This window comes from Capra hircus, chromosome 3, assembly GCF_001704415.2.
Source record: "Capra hircus breed San Clemente chromosome 3, ASM170441v1, whole genome shotgun sequence".
Taxonomy (NCBI): domain Eukaryota; kingdom Metazoa; phylum Chordata; class Mammalia; order Artiodactyla; family Bovidae; genus Capra; species Capra hircus.
Genome location: NC_030810.1, coordinates 70,256,399 through 70,280,324, shown reverse-complemented (window position 1 = coordinate 70,280,324; position 23,926 = coordinate 70,256,399). Strand labels below are relative to the sequence as shown.

The 23,926-nt window shown below is 37.0% G+C and overlaps 1 protein-coding gene across 2 annotated transcripts; it reads left to right on the top strand.

Moving 5' to 3' along the window:
- TMED5 (transmembrane p24 trafficking protein 5) lies at nucleotides 16-20,256 on the top strand. 2 transcript variants are annotated; one of them, XM_005678095.2, is made up of 5 exons: nucleotides 44-463; nucleotides 8,948-9,045; nucleotides 14,787-14,970; nucleotides 16,912-16,960; nucleotides 17,338-17,399. In XM_005678095.2, the coding sequence occupies exons 1-5, from the start codon at nucleotides 284-286 to the stop codon at nucleotides 17,397-17,399; spliced, it is 573 nt and encodes a 190-aa protein (XP_005678152.1). In that variant the 5' UTR covers nucleotides 44-283. The 2 variants fall into 2 exon arrangements, with proteins under 2 accessions (XP_005678151.1, XP_005678152.1); XM_005678094.3 differs by lacking the exon at nucleotides 16,912-16,960 and having other exon boundaries at nucleotides 16-463; nucleotides 17,338-20,256.

Below are 23,926 nucleotides of genomic sequence, written 5' to 3'. Positions count from 1 at the left end.
GGCCCGGCATGGGAAGCTGCGGAGGTCTGGGTGTCAGGCGGTCCTGCCAAGACCTAGGAGGGTGTGGAAAAGGACTGCTGGCTCCGCCTTCAGTCCCTGCGCTTTGTAGACAGGCGTTTCCCTCTCTGAGAAACACCCCTCTGACTAGGCCTTCACCTGGAGCTTTTTCAGGCTCCAGGTTTGCCTGCCAACCACGAGGAGTCCTGAAAGGAAAAGCGGAGCATAAGCGCCGATAACCCACGCCTCTCAACGCCTTTCCCAGCCCGAGATCGCCCAGGCAGGGATGGGCGATACGACCTGGCTACCCTTCCCCGTGGTCCTCTTGGCCGCTCTGCTGCTGCCTAGGGCGGCCGGCTTCACTCCCTCCTTAGACAGCGACTTCACGTTCACACTTCCGGCGGGCCAGAAGGAGTGTTTCTACCAGCCCATGCCCCTGAAGGCCTCGCTGGAGATCGAGTACCAAGTAAGTGTAGATGTTGAGCCAGCCTCCTTCCTTTAGCCTAACTGCGCGTCGTCGCCTCTCACCCGCTGAGAAAGTTTTTGGGGACCGCCCGGCTGCTAAAGAGGCGAGGGCCGCCCGGAAGCCGGGCAGCTGCTCGCCGGCTCGCGAGGCGCTGTTCTTCAGGGACTGGGGACTAGAAGTTAGGCGGGATCTGGAATTGACTACCCGCCCTCTCCCCTTTCCTCCGGTGGGAAAGGGGCCAGCTCTGGTGATGTCGGTGGGTTTTCTCTTTGTTTAAAGATTCGTCCATGTCCTTTTAGCCACTACGCGCGCCAGTACCGGAAATTTCACAATTCAGGCCTAATACACGTTCTGTTTAATCACTGGACAAAATGACAGTTGCTTTAATCACCGCCCCCAACCCTCAGTTTCGGTATTATAAATCTATAGTTACTTCTTCAGTTAAGGATTTTTGAATTGTGACCATGCGATTATCACTAAATCCTATTTTGGAATACTTTGAAAGAGGCTATTGGTGTTTGGTGTGTTTAATGGTGAATTTCCTTCCCAGTTGTATGTGTGCGTCTGTGTTTGTGCGTGTGCTCAGTCGTTAAGTTGTCTCCGACCCTACGACCCCATGGACTGTAGCCCGCCAGGCTTCTCTGTGCGTGAGATTTCCTAGGCAAGAGTACTGGAGTGGGTTGCCATTTCCTTCTCCAGGGGATCTTCCCGACCCAGGGATTGAACCAACATCTCCTGCCTTGGCAGGCGAATTCTTTACCACTGAGCCAACAGGGAAGCCCTCTTAGTTATATATATACTCATTATTTAAAAACCAAATAAGATCTAATTGTATAGTAAAGCTCTGTAATCTTTTCTTCAGCATTCTAAGCATTTCTCCCATATCATTATTTTATTTTTAATAACAGTGTGATGTTATAGGGAATTGCCTTAATTTATGTAGTCACTCTGGTAGAGGGTAATTTCTTAGAAGAAATCGTTAGCTCCAGTAGGACAAATTTCGATTTTTGTAGGTAGCACTGCAAAAAAAAAGAAAAATGCCTTGATGTGGTCCATCTTTCAACTTTTTTCATGTTACCTAATGTTTAATCAGATGTTTTTTATATTTGATGTAGAGAATCTTCTTCAATAACAGGTACTGTCACATTTAGAGCAAAATAAAGTTATTTAGAATCTTCATCTGCAGAAACTTTAGATTATTTATAGATGAATATGGCTTCCCTGGTGGCCCAGACGACAAAGAATCTGCCAGCAATGCAAGAGACCTGGGTTCCATCCCTCAGTTGGGAAGATCCCTTGGAGGAAGGCATGACAACCCATGCTAGTATTCTTGCCTGGAGAATCCCCTTGGACAGAGGAGCCTGGCAGGCTGCAGTCCATGGGGTCACAAAGAGTCAGACACGATTGAGCAACTAAGCAGCAGCATCATAGATGCACAAGGTAAGCATAAAGTATCTAAAATTACACAGTGAGCCAAGCGGAGGCAGGAGCTCAGCATTTCCTGATTTTCAGTTCAGTTCAAAACTTAATTTACTGAAGATTTACCACGTGCCAGTAATGCCTGGCAGCGAGGACATAGAGGAGGGAACAAACAAAAGAAAGAGCCCTTTTCAGGGATCTTAATATTTAAAGGTTACTGGCTTATAAACAGGGGCTTCACAGGTAGAAGAGTGGTAAAGAATCTGCCTGCCAATGCAGGAGACTCAGAAGAGGCAAGTTGGATCCCTGGGTCGGGAAAATCCCCTGGAATAGGAAATGGCAACCCACCCGTGTTCTTGCCTGGAAAATAAAGTACGGTTATATGCTGTTGGAGAAGGACTTCTCTGGTTTTCAGAAAAGAATTCTTGGAGAAAATAAATAGGAACCTAGAAACATGCTTAGGTGAAACAGGAATGCAGGGAAGATGGGGCATTCTAGGAAAAGGAACAAAATGAATAGGCATTTCTGAAAATGCACAGTGTTACTGTTCTAGCAGTGGGCAATATGTACTGGACACTACAAGTGCTGATCTTAAGGGCTGGACCTCTTAAGACTATAAAGTCTAGGGTGAGAATAGAAGAAAAAGAGATTGCAGAGATCAGGAGGCTGGATCATGAATCTTAGCTTGTGTACTATGTTGAGTAGCTTTGACCTTTGTCTGTATAAGGGCTATTGAAGATTAAGCAATGTGGTAACAGTCAAAAATGTTTTACAGTGTGGAATATGGATTTAAGGAGGGCAAAATTAGAGGTAAGGAAACCAACTACAGGGTTAGAAAAATAGTCTAGATAAGGAAACAAGTTTTATTGTTCAATTCATCAGTATTTACCCAGGTATTAGGAAAAAAATTGGGACTTCTGTGGCAGTCCAGTGGATATGACTTCACGCGTCCACTGTAGTGGACTTGTGTTCGATCCCTGGTCATGGAACTAAGATGCCAGCATGACCTAAAAAAAAATAGATAAATAAAGGTAAACAACTGACCTCTTAGGATTAACAGCTCCAACTGTACAGGAAAAAAATGCCTAGGTCGAAATCTTGACTCTGGCACTTACCACTTCTGTGACCTTTAGCAAGTTACTTAACCCCACACTTGTAAAATATTGACAATAATAATAAGAGTTGATTTGAAACAGTTAATAAGTGTTCAGTACCACCCCAAACAGATAGTAAAAGTTCAATATATGTTAGCTTTTTTATGTTTACATTTTTCGAGCTTTATATATAGTAGGTTAGCTTTATATCAGTACTTGGCATCTCTAAGCACTCAAAAAGACTGTTCCCTTAAAGCATTCTGTCTAAACTGTTATGATTAAGGAAAGAATTAAAATCATTTGGTGTCTGGGGTCCTAGACAATGTTGCAAGGGGTTGTAGGGTAGAAATCTTCAACCCCTTGCATTTTCCAACTCTGTGATTAATTTTCCAATAACTACAAGCTACTGGGTTTTGTTTTCATTTTTAAAATGTCAGGTAACAGACTTTCTAGACATTGCCCTTGGTTTACTGTGACATATTAAAAATTTTAACCATTTCACACTTTTCAGGTTTAGGAGGACACTTTTAGGGTACCTGACCAGTCCCATTATATATTAAGTTCTTGGAATATTTAAATGTCAATACATATATATCTTATGAGTAAAATAGATCATTCATTTTAATTTTTTATTATTGAGTGCTTAGTTTCTATAAGCTTTTATGCTAGGTACTGTAGAAACAATGGTGAGTAATAGTATACTCTGTGTACTCTTGCAGTCTAGTAAGGGGATAGACGTTAATCAAATTAATACAAGTTCAGTTCAGTTGCTCAGTCGTGTCCGACTCTTTGCAACCCCATGAACTGCAGCATGCCAGGTCTCCCTGACCATCACAAACTCCCAGGGTTTACCCAAAGTCCTGTCCATTGAGTCGGTGATGCCATCCAACCATCTCATCCTCTGTCATCCCCTTTTCCTACTGTCTTCAATCTTTCCTAACATCAGGGTCTGTTCAAATGAGTCAGCTCTTCGCATCAGGTAGCCAAAATATTGGAGTTTCAGCTTCAACATCAGTCCTTCCAATGAAACCTAGGACTGATCTCCTTTAGGCTGGACTGGTTGGATCTCCTTACAGTCCAAGAGACTTGCAAGAGTCTTCTCCAACACCACAGTTCAAAAGCATCAGTTCTTCGGTGCTCAGCTTTCTTTATAGTCAAACTCTCACATCCATACATGACTACTGGAAAAACCATAGCCTTGACTAGATGGACCTTAGTCGGCAAAGTAATGTCTCTGCTTTTTAATATGCTGTCTAGGTTGGTGATAACTTTCCTTCCAAGGAGTAAGCATCTTTTAATTCATGGCTGCAGTCACCATCTGCAGTGATTTTGGAGCCCAAAAAAATAAAGTCAGCCACTGTTTCCACTGTTTTCCCATCTATTTCCCATGAAGTGATGGGACCGGATGCCATGATATTAGTTTTCTGAATGTTGAGCTTTAAGCCAGTCTTTTCACTCTCCTTTTTCACTTTCATCAAGAGGCTCTTTAGTTCCTCTTCACTTTCTGCCATAAGGGTGGTGTCATCTGCATATCTGAGGTGATTGATATTTCTCCCGGCAATCTTGATTCCAGCTTGTGCTTCCTCCAGCCCAGCATTTCTCATGATATACTCTGCATAGAAGTTAAATAAGCAGGGTGACAATATACAGCCTTGACGTACTCCTTTTTCTATTTGGAACCAGTCTGTTGTTCCATGTCCAGTTCTAACTGTTGCTTCCTGACCTGCATATAGGTTTCTCAAGAGGCAGGTCATGTAGTCTGGTATTCCCATCTCTTTCAGAATTTTCCACAGTTTGTTGTGATTCACACAGTCAAAGGCTTTGGCATAGTCAATAAAGCAGAAATAGATGTTTTTCTGGATCTCTCTTGCTTTTTCCATGATCCAGCGGATGTTGGCAATTTGATCTCTGGTTCCTCTGCCTTTTCTAAATCCAGCTTGAACATCTGGAAGTTCATGGTTCACGTATTGCTGAAGCCTGGCTTGGAGAATTTTGAGCATTACTTTACTAGCTTGTGAGATGAGTACAACTGCGGTAGTTTGAACATTGCTTGGCATTGCCTTTCTTTGGGACTGGAATGGAAACTGACCTTTTCCAGTCCTGTGGCCACTGCTGAGTTTTCCAAATTTGCTGGCATATTGAGTGCAGCACTTTCACAGCATCATCTTTTAGAATTTGAAATAGCTCAACTGGAATTCCATCACCTCCACTAGCTTTGTTCATAGTGATGCTTTCTAAGGCCCACTTGACTTCACTTTCCAAAATATCTGGCTCTAGGTGAGTGATCACACCATCGTGATTATCTGGGTTGTGAAGATCTTTTTTGTATAGTTCTTCTGTGTATTCTTGCCACCTCTTAATATTTTCTGCTTCTGTTAGGTCCAGACCATTTCTGTCCTTTATTGAGCCCATCTTTGCATGAAATGTTCCCTTCGTATCTCTGATTTTCTTGAAGAGATCTCTAGACTTCCCCATTCTATTGTTTTCCTATTTCTTTGCATTGATCCCTGAGGAAGGCTTTCTTATCTCTCCTTGCTATTTTTTGGAACTCTGCATTCAAATGGGTATATCTTTTCTTTTCTCCTTTGCTTTTGGCTTCTCTTCTTTTCACAGCTATTTGTTAGGTCTCCTCAGACAGCCATTTTACTTTTTTGCATTTCTTTTCCTTGGAGATGGTCTTGACCCCTGTCTCCTGTACAGTGTCACGAACCTCCGTCCATAGTTCATCAGGCACTTTGTCTATCAGATCTAGTCCCTTAAATCTATTTCTCACTTCCACTGTATAATCATAAGGGATTTGATTCAGGTTATACCTGAATGTTCTAGTGGTTTTCCCCAGTTTCTTCAATTTAAGTCTGAGCCATAATCAGCTCCCAGTCTGATTTCTGTTGCTATGAAGCTACCTGTATAAGCTTGAGAAAGTTTAATAGAAGGACTTGATTTTATCTGGGAATTGAAAGAAGACATCCTAGAAGTAGATTTCAGATCTGTGAATAATCAGGCTTACTAGGGATAAGGGGGTGGAACAAGGTGATAGGTAAAAAGAACAGCATGTGGCAATCCAAGGCTTTGAGGCAGAAGATTGAAGAATACCTTTGAGGGACTGAAAGACTATGACAGGCAGGGTAAAATGGGACTCATTCATCCTGACCCATTGAAATCATTAGGAAGTTTAATTTAGATTTATGGTATTGTTTATTTTAAATAGGTATTTTGTGTATTTTAAAATTAGCTGGTATATTTTAAAATGCCTTTTAAGCCTGCCAGTCATTACCAATAATATGTTTTGCTTTACCGAAGTCTATGCTTAATTTTGTCATATCACTTATTTTTTGATTTAATGGATATGACTTTGGGGTTTTGGAGGAGAAACTTTAGTAATTTTAGAATGTTTTGATTCCTTAGATATCAGAAAATGGTTTTTATCTTTTGCTTTCTCTTCCATAATATTTTATTTGGGAACATTGACTACATGTGATTTTTACATCTAGTGTATGTGCGAGAATGCTGATGCTATCCCTGTTCTTGTTATTTTATAGTTCTCTACTACTACTTCAGTTTCTAGGTGGTTCTTTTCAAATCCTTTGGAAGTCAGTAGGATGCTTATTAGGTGGTTATTTGAAATCTTTAGCTCTGTCCTTCACAAGGTCTTACCATTTCCTGCATTGTTCTTATCTATACTTTTTTGTTCTGAGAATTCCTTGGCTCCTTTTCTCTGATTTTTAGACTCTCTCCATGTTATTCTGCTGTTGTTAAGGCTTTATTCATTTGGGCTTTATTTGGGCAATCACATTTTGGGTTTTTCTAAGAATTTTTTATATCAGCATCTTCATCTGTTATTGATTTTTACATTCTTAAATTTCTCTGAGGATATATATTATTACATTTATCTGAGAAAACATATTTTTAAATTTGTTTACATTATTTTCCAAAATTTGATCCTCTGAGAAAAGCTAATAACATGTCCATGGAATTCTCCAGGCAAGCATACTTGAGTGGGTTGCCATTTCCTTCTCCAAGCGATCTTCCCAACCCAGGGATTGAACCTCGGTCTTCTGCATTACAGGCAGATTCTTTACCATCTGAGCCACAAAGGAACCCGGGTTCAGTCCCTGGATTGGGAAGATCGCCTGGAGAAGGGAATGGCTACCCACTCCAGCATTCTATCCTGGAGAATTCAATGGACAGAGCCTAGCAGGCTACATTCCATGGGACTGCAAAGAGTTGGACACAACTTAGCAACTAACATTTTCACTTTCACAGGCATGGAGGTTCTCTTCCTTACCTAACTGTTCAGTTCAGTTCAGTTCAGTCACTCAGTCATGTCCGACTCTTTGCCACCCCATGAATTAGGCTTTAATTAAAGCAAGCAGATTGAATATGTGTTCTGAGAACAGTTTGAGAGAAAACGTGAATTTATTAAAACTGGAATACCCCTGTGAATTTCCTGGTGATCCAGTGATTGTGACTCCATGATTTCACTGCTGAAGAACTAGGTTCAGTCCCTGGGAACTAAGATCCCACAGGCTGAGCGGCACTGGGCCCCCCAAAGAATGGAATACCCATGCACAGATTTCATTGCATGCTGGGGACACAGTGAAAAGGAAAGGGAGAAAAGCAGTGGGATGACGAGATAGAGAAAAGAAATGCAGAACAGTTTTTGTCTAGTACACTATGTATAACATGAAACCCTGGAGAAGGAAATGGCAACCCACTCGTTTTCTTGCCAGGACAATCCCAGGGACGGGGGAGCCTGGTGGGCTGCCGTCTATGGGGTTGCACAGAGTTGGACACGACTGAAGCGACTTAGCAGCAGCAGCAGCAGTTTCAGCAAATATTTGGTGTTTCTGTTTTTAGAATTTTGAAATTAATAGATATTGGTAGCTGGATGTATTCATTGCTCAGTGGACTATCTCTAGAAAGTTCTTACTCTTCAAATCTGTTAACAGATTTCCTAGATTTCTAGTATTGTTATGGATTATATTGCTATCTTTTCTTCATTTCACGGGGATTTAAAGAGGAAAAAGAATTGTGTGTATTTAGCTAGCCACTTGAAACCAGTTCTGTTGGTCAGTAAGTAGAGCACAAGAATAGGTAATCTATTATTCCATTAAAGCCATGAAGAAAAAGAAAATGGAGTTATATAAGAAAAACAGTAGCCTTTGAAGTTAGATTGCTAAATTCACATTGTGACCATACCACTAATTTACTATCTCACCTTAGGCAACCGTCTCTGTGCCTGTTTTTTGAGGGTTTTTAAAATTTTCTTGAGGAAAGGGGTGTTTGTTTTGGTTGTTTTCGCTAAAATGAAAACAATAATAGAACCTATGTTTTAGAGTTGTTGTTAGAAATAAATTAATCCACATACAGCACTTCAAACAATGTGTGGCATAAGCCATAATTGTTAGCTGCTATCATCATCATCATGACATTTTGGAATTGTAAAGGAACAAGCTGAATTATTAGGCCAGTAAGTAAACAGCCTACTTGGAATACATAATTCATACTGGGAAATAATAGGTGATGTGTTGAAAAAGTCAGTTGGAGTCAGATCATAAACGTCTTGAGTTCCAGGCTGAGAAGTAGCTAATACTGAGGAGGAAACAAACTCAGAAAAGTTACATAGCAAATCCCAAATTGCTGAAGGAAAAGGGTCTACAAATTGAACTCCTTTCTGTGTTTCTTTCTAATCCATAGGGCTTCTCGATGAAGGTACTGTTTTAGGGAGATTATTTCATTAATACTCATAAGACCTAAATTTAAGTGAAGGCAGCAGGAAATGGCAAGAAAGGGACAAGTTCCAAAAATGAATGGAATGGAAAAAAATGGTCTTTCCTTTCTAGCTCTAACATGAGTGTGTTGATCTTCTTACCCTTGTTAAGGTTTAGAAATGAAATCTTCTCATCATATTATCTACATTTTATTTTCAGCATTTGTAAAATGTGCTCTTCTCTTCTTTGCCTTTCTGCAGGTTTTAGATGGAGCAGGATTAGATATTGATTTCCATCTTGCTTCTCCAGAAGGAAAAACCTTAGTTTTTGAACAAAGAAAATCAGATGGAGTTCACACGTAAGTAATCTCTTAGTTGGGTTCCATGAACTGAATACCAGTGGGAACAGGGAAATTTAGCACATTTGATACTAAATATTAGCATGAAATGATTCCATGTGAACATTTTAAACAGTCCTTTTCGGTGATCTATCTCAAACTAAAGTGTCATCAATTCATCTTTCGTCTTTTTGTTTAGGTATTTTCTTTTGATTTGACCGAGTTTTTGCTTTGCTTTGATTAATGAGATGAGTATACCACAGGTACTGCATTCAGTCTACTGAGGCATTTTAAAACCTGCCTTTCTGGCCACCACAGGCTTTTTCTCTTATAAGTTACTATTCCAGGTATATATCTTGAACTGCTGGCTATATCATTTTTGCCAGTAGTTTTCTTAAAACAACAGTACAGTGATACATGTTTATGTGTGTGTGTGTGTAAATTTTGGTTTTCTTCAAATGTCACTCTTTTTAGATAATTAGAAGACCTGAAAGTAAAAGACCTGACCACAGGAAACCCTATAGAAAATGCTTTTTATAATCCCCAGTTTAAAATTTGATAAAAGACCATATATTGTATCTCATTTCTCTTTTTATCATCTCACCAGTGTTTCTGTTTCATTGTATTATTTTACTGTAGCACTTTGTTTACTCAGTATTGTTACTGTGTTTAAACTGTGAGTATATAGGAATAAGAAAATCAAATATGGAGTGTCCAATATTTGCCATAAACTAGACTTTTCATTTTATATGCCTCTGTGTGGATCACAATAAACTGTGGAAAATTCTGAAAGAGATGGGAATACCAGACCACCTGACCTGCCTCTTGAGAAATCTGTATGCAGGTCAGGAAGCAACAGTTAGAACTGGACATGGAACAGACTGGTTCCAAATAGGAAAAGGAGTACGTCAAGGCTGTATATTGTCACCCTGCTTATTTAACTTCTACGCAGAGTACATCATGAGAAACGCTGAGCTGGAGGAAGCACAAGCTGGAATCCAGATTGCCGGGAGAAATATCAATAACCTCAGATATGCAGATGATACCACCCTTATGGCACAAAGTGAAGAGGAACTAAAAAGCCTCTTGATGAAAGTGAAAGAGGAGTGAAAAAGTTGGCTTAAAGCTCAACATTCAGAAAACTAAGATCAAGGCATCTGGTCCCATCACTTCATGGGAAATAGATGGGGAAACAGTGGAAACAGTGTCAGACTTTATTTTGGGGGGCTCCAAAATCACTGCAGATGGTGACTGCAGCCATGAAATTAAAAGAGGCTTACACCTTGGAAGAAAAAGTATGACCAACCTAGATAGCATATTCAAAAGCAGAGACATTACTTTGCTGACTAAGGTCCGTCTAGTCAAGGCTATAGTTTTTCCAATAGTCATGTATGGATGTGAGCTGGACTGTGAAGAAGGCTGAGTGCCGAAGAATTGATGCTTTTGAACTGTGGTGTTGGAGAAGACTCTTGAGAGTCCCTTGGACTGCAAGGAGATCCAACCAGTCCATTTTGAAGGAGATCAGCCCTGGGATTTCTTTGGAGGGAATGATGCTAAAGCTGAAACTCCAGTACTTTGGCCACCTCATGCGAACAGTTGACTCACTGGAAAAGACTTTGATGCTGGGAGGGATTGGGGGCAGGAGGAGAAGGGGACGACAGAGGATGAGATGGCTGGATGGCATCACTGACTCGATGGACGTGAGTCTGAGTGAACTCCGGGAGTTGGTGAGGGACAGGGAGGCCTGGCGTGCTGCGATTCATGGGGTCACAGAGAGTCGGACATGACTGAGCAACTGAACTGAACTGAACTGAACTGAACTGAAACTAATCATTCCAACCCACTGTGAGAGATAGATTCTTTGATTCTCCAATTCCCATTTTACAGACAAGGAGGCTTAGAGAAGTTAAATAAGAATGCAGGCATATAGGTTTATTAGGAGGAAGCAGAATGAACCAAAATTCTTGCTTCTACTATACAGTGCTTAGAACATCTCTAGCACATAGCACTGTGTAAGTACTAGCTATTTATAATCACTGGTCTTTGTTAACCAAAGTACCTGGCATATAATTGTTACTCAGTAAATATGAATACATGTATGAGTGAACGAGGTGGGAAAATGTCTCAACCATAGTTTTCTAAGATACTCATTTTAGTGTGCTTTCAAAAATGCCATTTTACCTATGCAGAGTTCTAAAAAAAAAATTGCATAAACTACTGATAAATAAAATGAGAAGTGGTAATTTTAAGTCAGTTAAGGTGGCTATACCAGAATTAACTATGCTTTCTCTTTGATAGGTATATGAACAAGAGCCAAAAATGAAGTTCATCTTTAAATTTCAGAATATATAAAATGTATAGAATTTCTGTCCATTTTAATTACTCTCCCATTTTCTGCTTTCATTTAGAGATTAGGGGGGAAAAGGTATGTTACGGCTTTCTTGGAAAGAATTGTTGTTCAGTCGCTAAGTTGTATCCAACTCTTTGTGACCAGGCTCCTCTGTCCTCTACTCCCTCCCAGAGTTTGCTCAGATTCATGGCTATTGAGTCAATGATGCCATCTAACTGTCTCATCCTCTACCGCTCCCTTTTTTTGCCTTCAATCTTTCCCAGCATCAGGGTCTTTTCCAGTGAGTCAGCTCTTTGCATCAGGTGGCCAAAGTACTGAAGCTTCAGTATCAGTCCTTCAAATGAATTTTCAGGGTTGATTTCCTTTAGGATTGACTGGTTTGAGCTCCTTGCAGTCCAGGGGACTCTCAAGAGTCTTCTCCGCCACCACAATTTGAAAGCATCAATTCTTCGGCACTCAGCTTTGATTATGTTCCAACTCTCACATCCGTACATGACTACTGGAAAAACCATAGCTTTGACTATACAAACCTTTGTTAGCAAATTGATGTCTCTGCTTTTTAATATGCTGTCTAGGTTTGTCATAGCTTTCCTTCCAAGAAGCAAGTGTCTTTTAATTTCATGGCTGCAGTCACCATTCCCAGTGCTTTTGGAGCCAAAGTAGTGAAAATCTGTCACTGTTTCTTTCCAACTTTTTCCCCATCTCTTTGCCATGAAGTAATGGCCTTGATGCCATGATCTTAGTTTTATGAATAGAGTTTTAAGCCAGCTTTTTCACTCTCCTCTTTCTCCTTCATCAAGAGACTCTTTAGTTCCTCTTCACTTTCTGTCATCTGAAGAGTGGTGTCATCTGCATATCTGAGGTTTATACTTCTCTTGGCAATCTTGATTCCAGCTTTGTGATTCATCCAGCTTGGCATTTCACATGATGTACTCTGCTTAACAGTTAAATAAGCAGGGTGACAATATATAGTCTTGTCATACTCCTTTCCCAATATTGAACCCACCACTTGTTCCATGTCCGGTTCTAACTATTGTTTCTTGACTCACATACAGGTTTCTCAGGAGACTGGTAAGGTGGTCTGATACTCCTGGCTCTTTAAGAAATTTCCAGTTTGTTGTGATCTACAAAAAAGGCTTCAGTGTAGTCAGTGAAGCAGAAGCAGATGTTCTTCTGTAATTCTCTTGATATCTCTATGATCCAACAATATTAGCAATTTGATCTCTGGTTCCTCTGCCTCTTTGAAACCCAGCTTGTACATCTGGACTTTCTGAGTTCATATACTGCTGAAACCTAGCTTGAAGGATTTTGAGCATAAACTTACTAGCATGTAAAATGAGTGCAGCTATACAGTAGTTTGGCATTGCCCTTTAAATTGGAAAAAACTGACCTTTTTCAGTCATGTGGCCCCTGTTGAGTTTTCCAAATTTGCTGACCTATTGAGTGCAGGACTTTAACAGCATCATCATTTAGGATTTTAAACAGCTCAGGTGAAATTTCCTCACCTCCACTAGCTTTGTAGTAATGATTCCTAGGGCCCACTTGACTTCACACTGCAGCATGTCTGGCTCTAGGTGAGTGACCACATAGAATTATCTCTCATTAAACCATTGGGAAAAAAGAATGAGTTTATAAGAGTTCTTTTGATATGTCAGGTCACTGTTCTAAGCACTTTACATGTATTAATTTTTTTTTTATTCTTCCCAATGGTCCTTACTGTCATCTTAACAATGAAGGAACTGAGGCATAGAGCAGTTAAGTAAAGTGCTGCAGGTTACACAGCTAACGAATAGCAAAGCCAGGATTTAAAACCAGTCAGCAACTTACTCTTAATCACTATACCAAATTTACAAATCTACTTTCTAAAAACTAAAACGAAATTTCATCTTTAGCTATATTAACTTTTCAAAAAATTACTTAATTTTTGGCTGTGCTGAGTCGTCATTGCTGTGCACCGGCTTTTGCTAATTGTGGGCTACTCTTCGTTGCTGTGCTCGGGCTTCTTTCTCATTGCGGTAGCTTCTCTTGTTGCAAAGCACAGGCTCTAGAGCGTGCAGGCTCGGTAGTTGTGATGCACAAGCTTAGGTGCTACGTGGCGTGTGAAATCTGCCCAGACCAGGGATTGAACCCAGGTGCCCTACATTAGTAGATGGATTCTAAACATGGACTACCAGGGAAGTACAGGGAAGGTATGTCATACCAGGGAAGGTATGTCATAATTAAGGACACTGCAAAGAATACAGAAGGCTTCTAGCAGTATTGTAGAAAGATCAATTAACTGAAGGTCAAAAGTTCAAGCTTCATCTATGCTTAGAACAGGCTATGTGATGGGGGCAAGAAACTTGTGTCTATGTGAACCTTATTTTACTTGCCTTGAAAAGGTCAATTATGCTTACTTTCAAATAGGATGACAAGGATTAAAAACAATGTGTGAAAGCAGTGTGTAAATTATGAAGAGGTATTTAAGTACTGGCTATTTTTATTAATAGTGATATATGCTAAAATCAAATCACATTGCTATTTACATGTTATGCCAAACAAACCTAGGTCAGAAATAAGGGGTGGGGGGAGAGATGGAGATGGCTTAAAAGATGAGAATCACATGTTGCTCAGAAGGCTATAGAAAATGATGTAATCTACCCCAAAATTTAAGCGATCCAGCATACTGGATAAGGAAACTTCCAATTTAGACCAACCTTCGTGAATAGTCACAACAAAACCTTTGTTGAACTTTGTTGTTTTGTGGCCAGCAGTAGTAAATGTCATTAGCCTGTGTAAATAGTTTGTTAAAACTTTTCTCCACAGAAAAATTATTAGAAAATGATTTTGCTAAATTAACTCTGCCTAGGCCAATAATCTTTAATGTGAAGATCAAGATCGTTTAAGTTACGAGTGGCATTTATTCAGTAAAGGTAATGCCACTATGAGTAATGCTCTTGTTCTTTGCCACTGAACTCATTCCTAATATTTGTAAACTGTATTATAATTATGTACTTAATCCAGAGGGGCCTAGAATGAAGCATTTAGGAAAATCCATTGGTTTTGAAAATTAAAAAAAAAAAATCTCACTTTACAAATTAATCACAAAAGTGGAGGTCTGTAGTGATGTTTCCATATGAGTTGAACTCATTATAAACTACTTTAAATAATACGTAAATATTAAGGTTCACTCTGAGGTATCCTATGTAGGTTTTTAATCCTGCTCCAGTGTTAAGCACATTTAAATTGCAAGTACGTGAATATCTATTTTCAGGTTACTGCTTTAAAAATTATAAGTTATCTTTCAATACTACGGAGGTCTGTCAGTAAGCTCTCCAATTATAAATCATGTTATTTCTTCTTTTACAATAGTTTTTCTTTGATCCCAGATGGAAGTACAGATAGCTGAGGACAGTTTCTTTTTTTAATACAGGATAGAGACTGAAGTTGGTGATTACATGTTCTGCTTTGACAATACATTCAGCACCATTTCTGAGAAGGTGATTTTCTTTGAATTAATCCTGGATAATATGGGAGAACAGGAGCAAGAACAAGAGGACTGGAAGAAATACATTACTGGCACAGATATGCTGGATATGAAACTGGAGGACATTCTGGTCAGTATAGTTTGGTTTTTTTTTAGAATAAAATAATAAAAAGTTACAACATCTAGAGACTTTTACCATGTGATAGGCACTAAGTTAGGTATTATCTACATTCTCTTACCTAATCCGTACTTAATTCTGTGAGGATTATCCACTCCATTTTCCAATGAGGAAAATTAAGGATTAGGGGTATTTGGTAATTGTCACAGAACCAGAGAGGGAAACTCAAATTTGAACACACGCTCCTAACTACAGAACTTAGTATGTTCAAACAGAGGATTGTAATGATCTGCAGAATGCTTGCACACAAAATTGAGCAATTTTTAAACACTTAAAATATACAGAAATTTTCCCCCACAACAGATTTTATAACGTGAAATTTGGTATCACTTGATTAATTTGGGGAACGCTGTTAACATAACTCAGCCAAACCTAGTAGTTATCAGAAACTGCCACTACCCTCAGGAATAAAAGCTTCTTTGCTTGAATTGCTTTATGCTTTATTTGTCATAAACATGCATAAAGAAATATGCATGTATATGAACCCATTTACTAATGATTATATTGCCAGTGTTGGGGAGAAAGGTCATTACCCTTCAGCCACAACTAGATGTAATCAAATGATAGAATTTATTCAGCAGTATTTATAAACAGCATATATTCCTGTTACAGAACTTTCTGTAGGAGAAATAATGTTATTCCAAATTTGAAACTGTTATATATAACTCTCATACTCATAACCTGAACTGTTTTTTCTATAGTGTGATACTGTGATCATGTTTTACAGTGTGATCATGTTGAGGTTTCTTAAGAAAACTATCAAATTATAAAAAAAGAGACATATTGTAAGATCAGTTAGCTAAGTCGGAAAATTAAATGATCATATCGTATGTGTAATTCCTTAGTGACCAAGCCTTCTAAGCCGTGGTGTCCTATTCCCTTGGGGTACCACCTCTAGAGTTGTGGGGATGAATGGGGATACGGCCTATCTATAAACGCTTAAAACAGCATCTAGCACACAGTGTTAGTTTTCTTACCTTTACCACTGGTGTTAACTGACTACAAACTGAAACGATTAAGCTTGATTACCAGGAATACTTACCATGACAGTTTTGATCTCATCATCTCATATGTATACTGAATTCAGTTGAATTTGAGATTCAGAAGAAGACTTAGTTATCATTAGTCCAGCTCCAAACTCCCTTTCCCCTTTTATTCCATCTCGTAGATAAGGAACTGGCTTAAAATGGAAATGATGCATCCATAGTCTCACTACTATGGATAGAAATCCAGTCTTTTTCCCACTCATTTAAAAAATCTCAATCATATTAATATATTCTTCCATTTTAAATTTATATTGCCAACAAGTACAAAATACAAGTAGTTGTAAATTTTATTAGTATTAATACTTCACTGAATTCTCAAGAAATTGACTTCATTCACAATTAAACAAAATGACCAGAAAGTTCAGATTTAAACATGGCTTAAAATACTTAGTCTTTGTTAAAGAAAAATAAAGTGTCTTTCAGGAGTTTTTCCATTTACACTCCCCCATCAAAATTTTTTATCACAGCAGCAAACTTGAATAAACAATTTTATACTTGACTGTCATCATCTGATATTGAAAAGAACTATGCATGGTCTTTTCATTTAGGGATCTCAATCTCATATGTTTCTGGAAAATATTTGCATTACTAGATTACCATTGCTTTACAAATACACATATATGACAAATATACTACTTTGTAGTTTCGTAGGCTTAGCAGAGCACTCTGAAATTTTGTGTATATTTTTTGCTTTTAAATGAGGATTTTAAGTAAGGTGACTATACAGGAAAATCTGTTTCTGTTATTTTCTTAACTTATGCCATCAATACTTTAACATAATTTCTGATCTCAATTTTACCTTGTATTCATGTAAACCTTTTATAGTTTTTAAATCACTTCTCACCAGGACCCTACTAAAAAAATTTTTTCAGATGTGCAACTCAGACTGCATCTTGGTAAGCTTGTTTTATGAATGTAATCTTGGAACGTTTCTTTAATAAAAACATTTCTTATGGTTGTTAGGGCTAACAAGATAATGTATGTAAAATTACTGGCACTGTAGTACTCAAACGTATTTTCATAGTATTTTCAATTCCTAGTAGCTTTGTTCTCTTTTAGAATAATTATAAACAATAATTTAAATATATCATGATAACTATTACATAAACTTTATGTAGTAAAGATCTTTAGGTAAATCTTAAGTAGTAACCTACCCCTTAATTAAAATTGTTTTTGGATATTAAACTAGTAAGAGTACAGTGAAGCACAGTTTTAAATTAACTTAAAATTACTGAACATTCTTTTACAATAAAATTATTTTATTTATCTCCAGGAGTCTATCAACAGCATCAAGTCCAGACTAAGCAAAAGTGGTCACATCCAAACTCTGCTTAGAGCATTTGAAGCACGTGACCGAAACATACAAGAAAGCAACTTTGATAGAGTCAATTTCTGGTCTATGGTTAATTTAGTGGTAATGGTTGTAGTGTCAGCCATTCAAGTGTATATGCTAAAGAGTCTATTTGAAGATAAGAGGAAAAGTAGAACTTAAAATTCCAGAGTACTTAACATTCACAAAAAGGGGCAGAAAAATGCAATAAACTGTTACAGTCAAGACAATTAAGTTTTTTCCAAAACATTTTCAGGCATTACCATTAAGTGTGAAATAAGTATAATTTTAATATGAAAGGAAAGGCTTAACTTTCATCTGTGCAAGTAATCTTACTGTTCCAGTTGTACTTAAGTGTATTGCAAATATTGTGCAGGTATAAATGAATGAAGCCATGTTAATAACAGTAGTTTCCTAAGTTTGCAAAAGTTTTGCAAATGTCATTAGGTGATTTAAACAAATGAACTTTTTAGGCCTAAATGTAACACTGAACAATGTTTTTAGAAGATTGTTACCCAGCATTTTCTTTGTAAATGTGGCAATTACAAATTAATTGTAGAAGTTTTTCAGTATATCAATTATAAATCATATGAGAATTATCCAATCATGGATATCTTTAGAAAACAAAAACTCAACTTTTCTCTTTTTACATATGTATCTCCTAAATGTATATAGAAACACAGCTGTGAAAAAAAGGTATGTGGGATTTTTTATAACCAAATATATTAAAATATTAACAAAAGTATTAGTTTTATATACCTAGCCTACATTCCCAAAAGCTGACTTTTTGAATAATTCTTAAAAATACTAAGAGCATACTTATCAAAAATAGGACAGATTTTCTCTTTGAAGTGAATAAAGATCGTTCCCAATTTCTAGAAGGATACATTCTCTCTAATAGTTAACTAAGATATAGGATTTTTAAATTAAATGAGGGGAAATCACTTTATTTTTATATTATCAACAGTGTTACATTAGTTTTAATGTATTTACTGACTTAGATGATATATTAATACCAGCAGTGTGATGGAAATATTGCTAAAAGAATTTAGACCTAATGTTAAGTAAATATCGTGAGTTCTCAAAAATCATAAAAAAAAAGTCAATATTAAAGAATTTAGGGAAACAAGACTATCTTATCAAAATTAAGTTTACTTAATATGTATCTGGAATCTGGCTTATCATAATCACTCAATCCTAATATAAACCATGAGATTAATTTCCAGTTAATTGTTAGAAAACTGTAGGTTTTATTTTTTAACAATTGTTTTAAATTATCATTTATAAGTATTTAGGTATAATATGGTATAAGCCCTACTAGTATAAATATTTATTAGTTTTCATTGTAATTTTCATAAATGACCTTTCTGATCACTTTATTTATTGGCATTCAAATAAAAATTGAAAACCTACAGAAGTTTCAACACTCAATATGTGAACAACCCTATAGTATAGTCTTTGCCATCATGTCTTAATCAAGTACTAGTATAATGAATTAAACAGAATTTTTAGGTTATACCCACTTGTAATATAAGAGTTAAAAACAATCAGCTGATAAACCTGAGTACAGTTGGTTAGTACTGCTGAATTCTTAATAAGCAATAATAATATCCAGAGACAATGATGGTTTCATCTATATAATCAAGTGGTACAAAATGAGAGATATTTCCCTCCATCTTACATATTTCCCTCTATTCTTCTTGGGAGAATAGAAACTTAGTTCAAACTCTGAGGCTTTTTTAAAATGAGATAAATGCCATGTTTAGGTGATTACCTTAATTGGCTAAGCAAATGCTTTTAAGTGTACAGGAGTAGCCCCTTTAACATATGCAAAACAAGGGCCAGGAAGACTTTTGCTTAGAAAGAGCTTTTTCCTCTTCTGATGAACTAATAATGAGAAGCGAACGTAAAGTACTTTAGCTGATAAAACAGTACAGATAAAAACTACTGCACCTTTTCTATAAAACTGTGACTAAGAATTCTACCTCTTCTGTGTGGCTGGTCACTGTACTTGCTGTGCTCTGATTCTTTACCTAACAATGGATTCGTTACATCATCTGCATTTGATTTGTGCCACTGATTTTTTAAACCTTTGATTCAGTAACTTCTATTATATAATAAAGGCCTTATTTAGAAAACAAAGAATTTAGGGATATTGAGGACAATTTTATTTTTATAGACAAAGTTAAAACAGATTATTTAAGAAGCATGTTACCTGTATTAACCATAGAGTAAAATTTGTATGCAAAGAACTAAATTCTTTAATATTTCTAAAAGCTTATTGTTTATCTGCATCATCTGGTTTTAGTGTAGTATTAAGTTTTGACATTAAAATTATGCTAAAAGTGAGTAAACTGTCAGTTGACAGCTTATTTTATCTTTACTTTTTACTCATATAAACTTCTAAAATACTAAAATATTTAACTAAGGCCTAGAATTTCACTATGATTTGCATTTGGATCCTTAATGATTGGTTTTCTGTGAATGTCAAGATAATAAGTGGTTGAAATAGTATTGAAATAAAGTATAAAATGAAATGTCATTTTATTTTAGGTATGTTTATCCTTCTCAAGTATTGTTATGTCCTAAAATTAACAAAAATTGAATACCTATCATTGTATGCTTCCCCAAAGAAAATTCTTTTATCTGAAATTTTCAAAGATATTGATTCACCACGTAATGGTTTTTCAGTTGAAATTTAATAATGCACAATTAGTGTTGCTCAAATGCTTTATACTTATGAACAGACACAGCCATATTAAATGAGCATTGAATACTGTGCTGAGTATATATAATAAAAATTACAATCAAAGAATGTCTTATTTATCTACCAGTCATTATAAATACTGTCTAATCTTTAAAGCCTTCATTAATTTCATCTTAAAAGTGTGCTCTCTTCCGTTTGAAAACCCATACTTCTGCACTTTTTATTGTGAATCATTCTACCCTTCAGTAGAGTTCTGTTTGTATATGTACTTGTTCTGCTGCTGCCAAAACATGTATTGTAACTAAGAGGTACTCAAAGGTACTCAAACCAGGCAAAGATTCAGTTCTGAGAGTCTGGAATGCTAAATAAGTTCTCAGAGAGCTTGTTCCACTCTTCTACCCTATTACAGAAATTGATTGTTTAGGATTAAAATTTGGTTCCTGAATCTTAATTAACACAATTTGGGATTCTGGAGTCTACATTATCCTTGGACCATTTGCTAACTGGGTGAACTTGGGAAATCAAAACTCCAGTTTCAGGACTTCAGTGGCTAAGACTGTGCTCCAAGTGCAGGGACCACAGTTCAATGCCTAGTCAGGGAACTGAGATCCCACATGCTGTAACTAAGCATTCACATGCCATAACCAAGATCAGAGATCTCATATGCTACAACTAAGACTCAACATAGTCAAATAAATATTTAAAAAAGAAAACAACTCCAGTTTCCTCCTTTGTAGAAGTATTTTAAGTTACATCTTAAAATTCAGTTAAAAATGCTTAGTGAAGGTTGATATATTATTGGTGATCTCCTTCATACCATTTAGACAAGTCACTTTTCCCCCACAGACTAGTGGAATTCCTTAGGCACCTTTCTGGTTCTGCATTACCGTCCCTTTCAGGTGTCTGGGTTTGTGTCACTGGACACTGGATATACATACACTTAATGTGTATCTGGGAGAATGACAGAATAAAGAATCCAGACCTAAGATGATGGCATCTGAGAATGAGCACATCATGGATACTAGATCCCTGCATTGAGAAGAAAAGGTGAGAAAATGCAGAGCAGGGGAAAAAGTTAGTGGTCTTCAATGGCCATGAATCAACAGCAAAGTGAACAGTGAGAATCTTTTATCCAACAGTGAAATGAACTCCCTTATCAATAAAGCAAGCAACAACTCTCCAATCTTAGTTTACAAGTGGCAATAATGATTAGACATAAAAGGGATTATTTCTACATTGGGGTAAAATGGAAAGATGGACTAATAAAACTAAATATTCTGTTTTTACTTCAATTTTTTAAAGCACTAAGTAATATTAGTGGTAGGAGTAAGCTGAAAGGGCCAGAGCTTCAAAAGACACATTGTAGAGTTCTATTTTGCTGAACTCTTGCTTGGTATTAAAAAACAGAAAAGAAATTCAAAACACAATACCATTTATAATCACTCCAAAGAAAATATGTACAGGATCAGTATGATAAAAGTTATCAAATGTCTGGTAAAAGAAAGACCGAAATAAATGGGGAGACATACCATATTCAAAGGTGAGAAGGCTCAACATAAAAAAGTCAGTTCTTCCTAAACTGATCTATAAATTTAACATAATTCTCATAAAAATCTAGCAAGGTTTTTTTGTAGACAAGGACAAGCATATTCTAAAATTTATGCGGAATGGAAAGGCAAAAGAAAAGGACAGTTTTGAAAAAGAATAAAGTCTACCTACATTGATATTTGCAACACAGTGTGGTACTGGTGGAGGGATAGACACATAGATCACAGAACAGACATTCTAGAATACACCAAGACAAGTCAAACTGATTTTTAACAAAGGCACAAAAGTAATTCAATAGGGGAAAGACAGCCTTTTAAACAAAAGGTGCTGAAGCAACTGGGTCAAACATAGGTGAAAACATGAACTTAAATGTTAAAACTATAAAGCTTTTTGGAAAAAAAAATGAGAAAAGTCTTTAAGACTTAGGGCTAGACAAAGAGGTTCCATACTTGACACTTAATATATGACCCATAAAAGGAAAAATGGACCTCATCAAAAGTAAAACTTTTGCTCCGTGACCTACTAAGGGGATGAAAAAATAAGCTACTGAAGGGGAAAACTATGAGCAAATCACATATCCAAAAGACTAGAATATTAAAGAATTCTCAAAGTCCAACAGTTAAAAAAATAAAACAGTTCAATTAGAAAATGGGCAAATGACATGAATGGACATTTCACTGAAAATATATGGATGGCAAATAAGCACATGAAAATAATTTTAAAATCATTAGCCATTAGGATAATTCCAGTTAAAAACATAATGAGGTATCACTATACCAGAAAGGCTAAAATTTTAAAAATAGTTACACCACCAAATGCTGGGCAAGGATGCAAGAGACATTAACTCACACTCTTACACTGCTAAGTGGGATATAAAATGGTAGAGTCACTCCAAAAATATTTGGGCCATTTCTTTTAAAACTACACATGCACTTACCATTGCAACCCTGCATTTATACTCCTGGACACACCCCTGATACATGAAACCATATGCTCAAAAAAAACCTGTACACACATACATAGCAACTTCATTTGTAATAGTTCTAAACTGGAAATTGCCCAAACTTTCTTTTAGAGAGTGTACAGTTAAACGTTGGTACATCCATACTATGAAATACTGAGCAGCAGTAAACAGAATAAACTATTGATACATGCAATAATGCGAGTAGACTTAAAAGGAATTATGGTTGGGGGGAAAACTCATAAAGGGTCACACACAGTATGGAGGAAAGAGAGAGCTAAAACTGGCAGCTTTGTGGTGAAGCAATTCAGTCTTGATAGTGACAGTTACACAAATCTAACACAGTATAAAATTTACAGAGCTATATACACACATACAAATGAGTGTTTGTAAAACTGGTGAAATCTGAATAAACTCTGGATTGTACCAAAGTCAATTTTCTGTACTAAATATTGTATTATTATGCTAATATCACCATTGGAATATATGAAAAGTACGCAGGAACTCCCCTCTTTTTTTTCTTTCTGCAATTTCTTGTGGATCTATAATTATTACAAAATAAAAACTTAAAAATGAGGCAGGTGAATTTTATACTGCAAGAGACATTACTGTGTTGTAATATACATATTTCTGAATGAGCCCAGGAATAAATAAAATAATTTAACTTCATGCTAAATAAAACCAAAATATTCTCATTGAGAAAATCAAATTGTCGTGACTCTCCTGGTGGTCCAGTAGCTAGTGCTTCAACACTCCCAGTGAGGGGGCCCAGGTTCAATCCCTGGTCAGGGAACTAGATCCCACATGACACAACTAAGAGTTTGCAAGCTGTAACTAAGACCTGGCAAAGAAAAATAAATCTGTCTTTTTTACAAAAAAGAAAATATGAGTGTCATTTTAGTTCTCGGTCAGGAAGCAACAGTTAGAACTGGACATGGAACAACAGACTGGTTCCAAATAGGAAAAGGAGTACGTCAAGGCTGTATATTGTCACCCTGCTTATTTAACTTCTATGCAGAGAACATCATGAGAAATGCTGGACTGGAAGAAGCACAAGCTGGAATCAAGATTGCCGCGAGAAATAGCAATAACCACAGATATGCAGATGACATCACCCTTATGGCAGAAAGTGAAGAGGAACTAAAAAGCCTCTTGATGGCAGTGAAAGAGGAGAGTGGAAAAGTTGGCTTAAAGCTCAACGTTCAGAAAACTAAGATCATGGCATCTGGTCCCATCACTTCATGGCAAATAGAGGGCGAAGCAGTGTCAGACTTTATTTTTGGGGGGCTCCAAAATCATTGCAGATGGTGATTGCA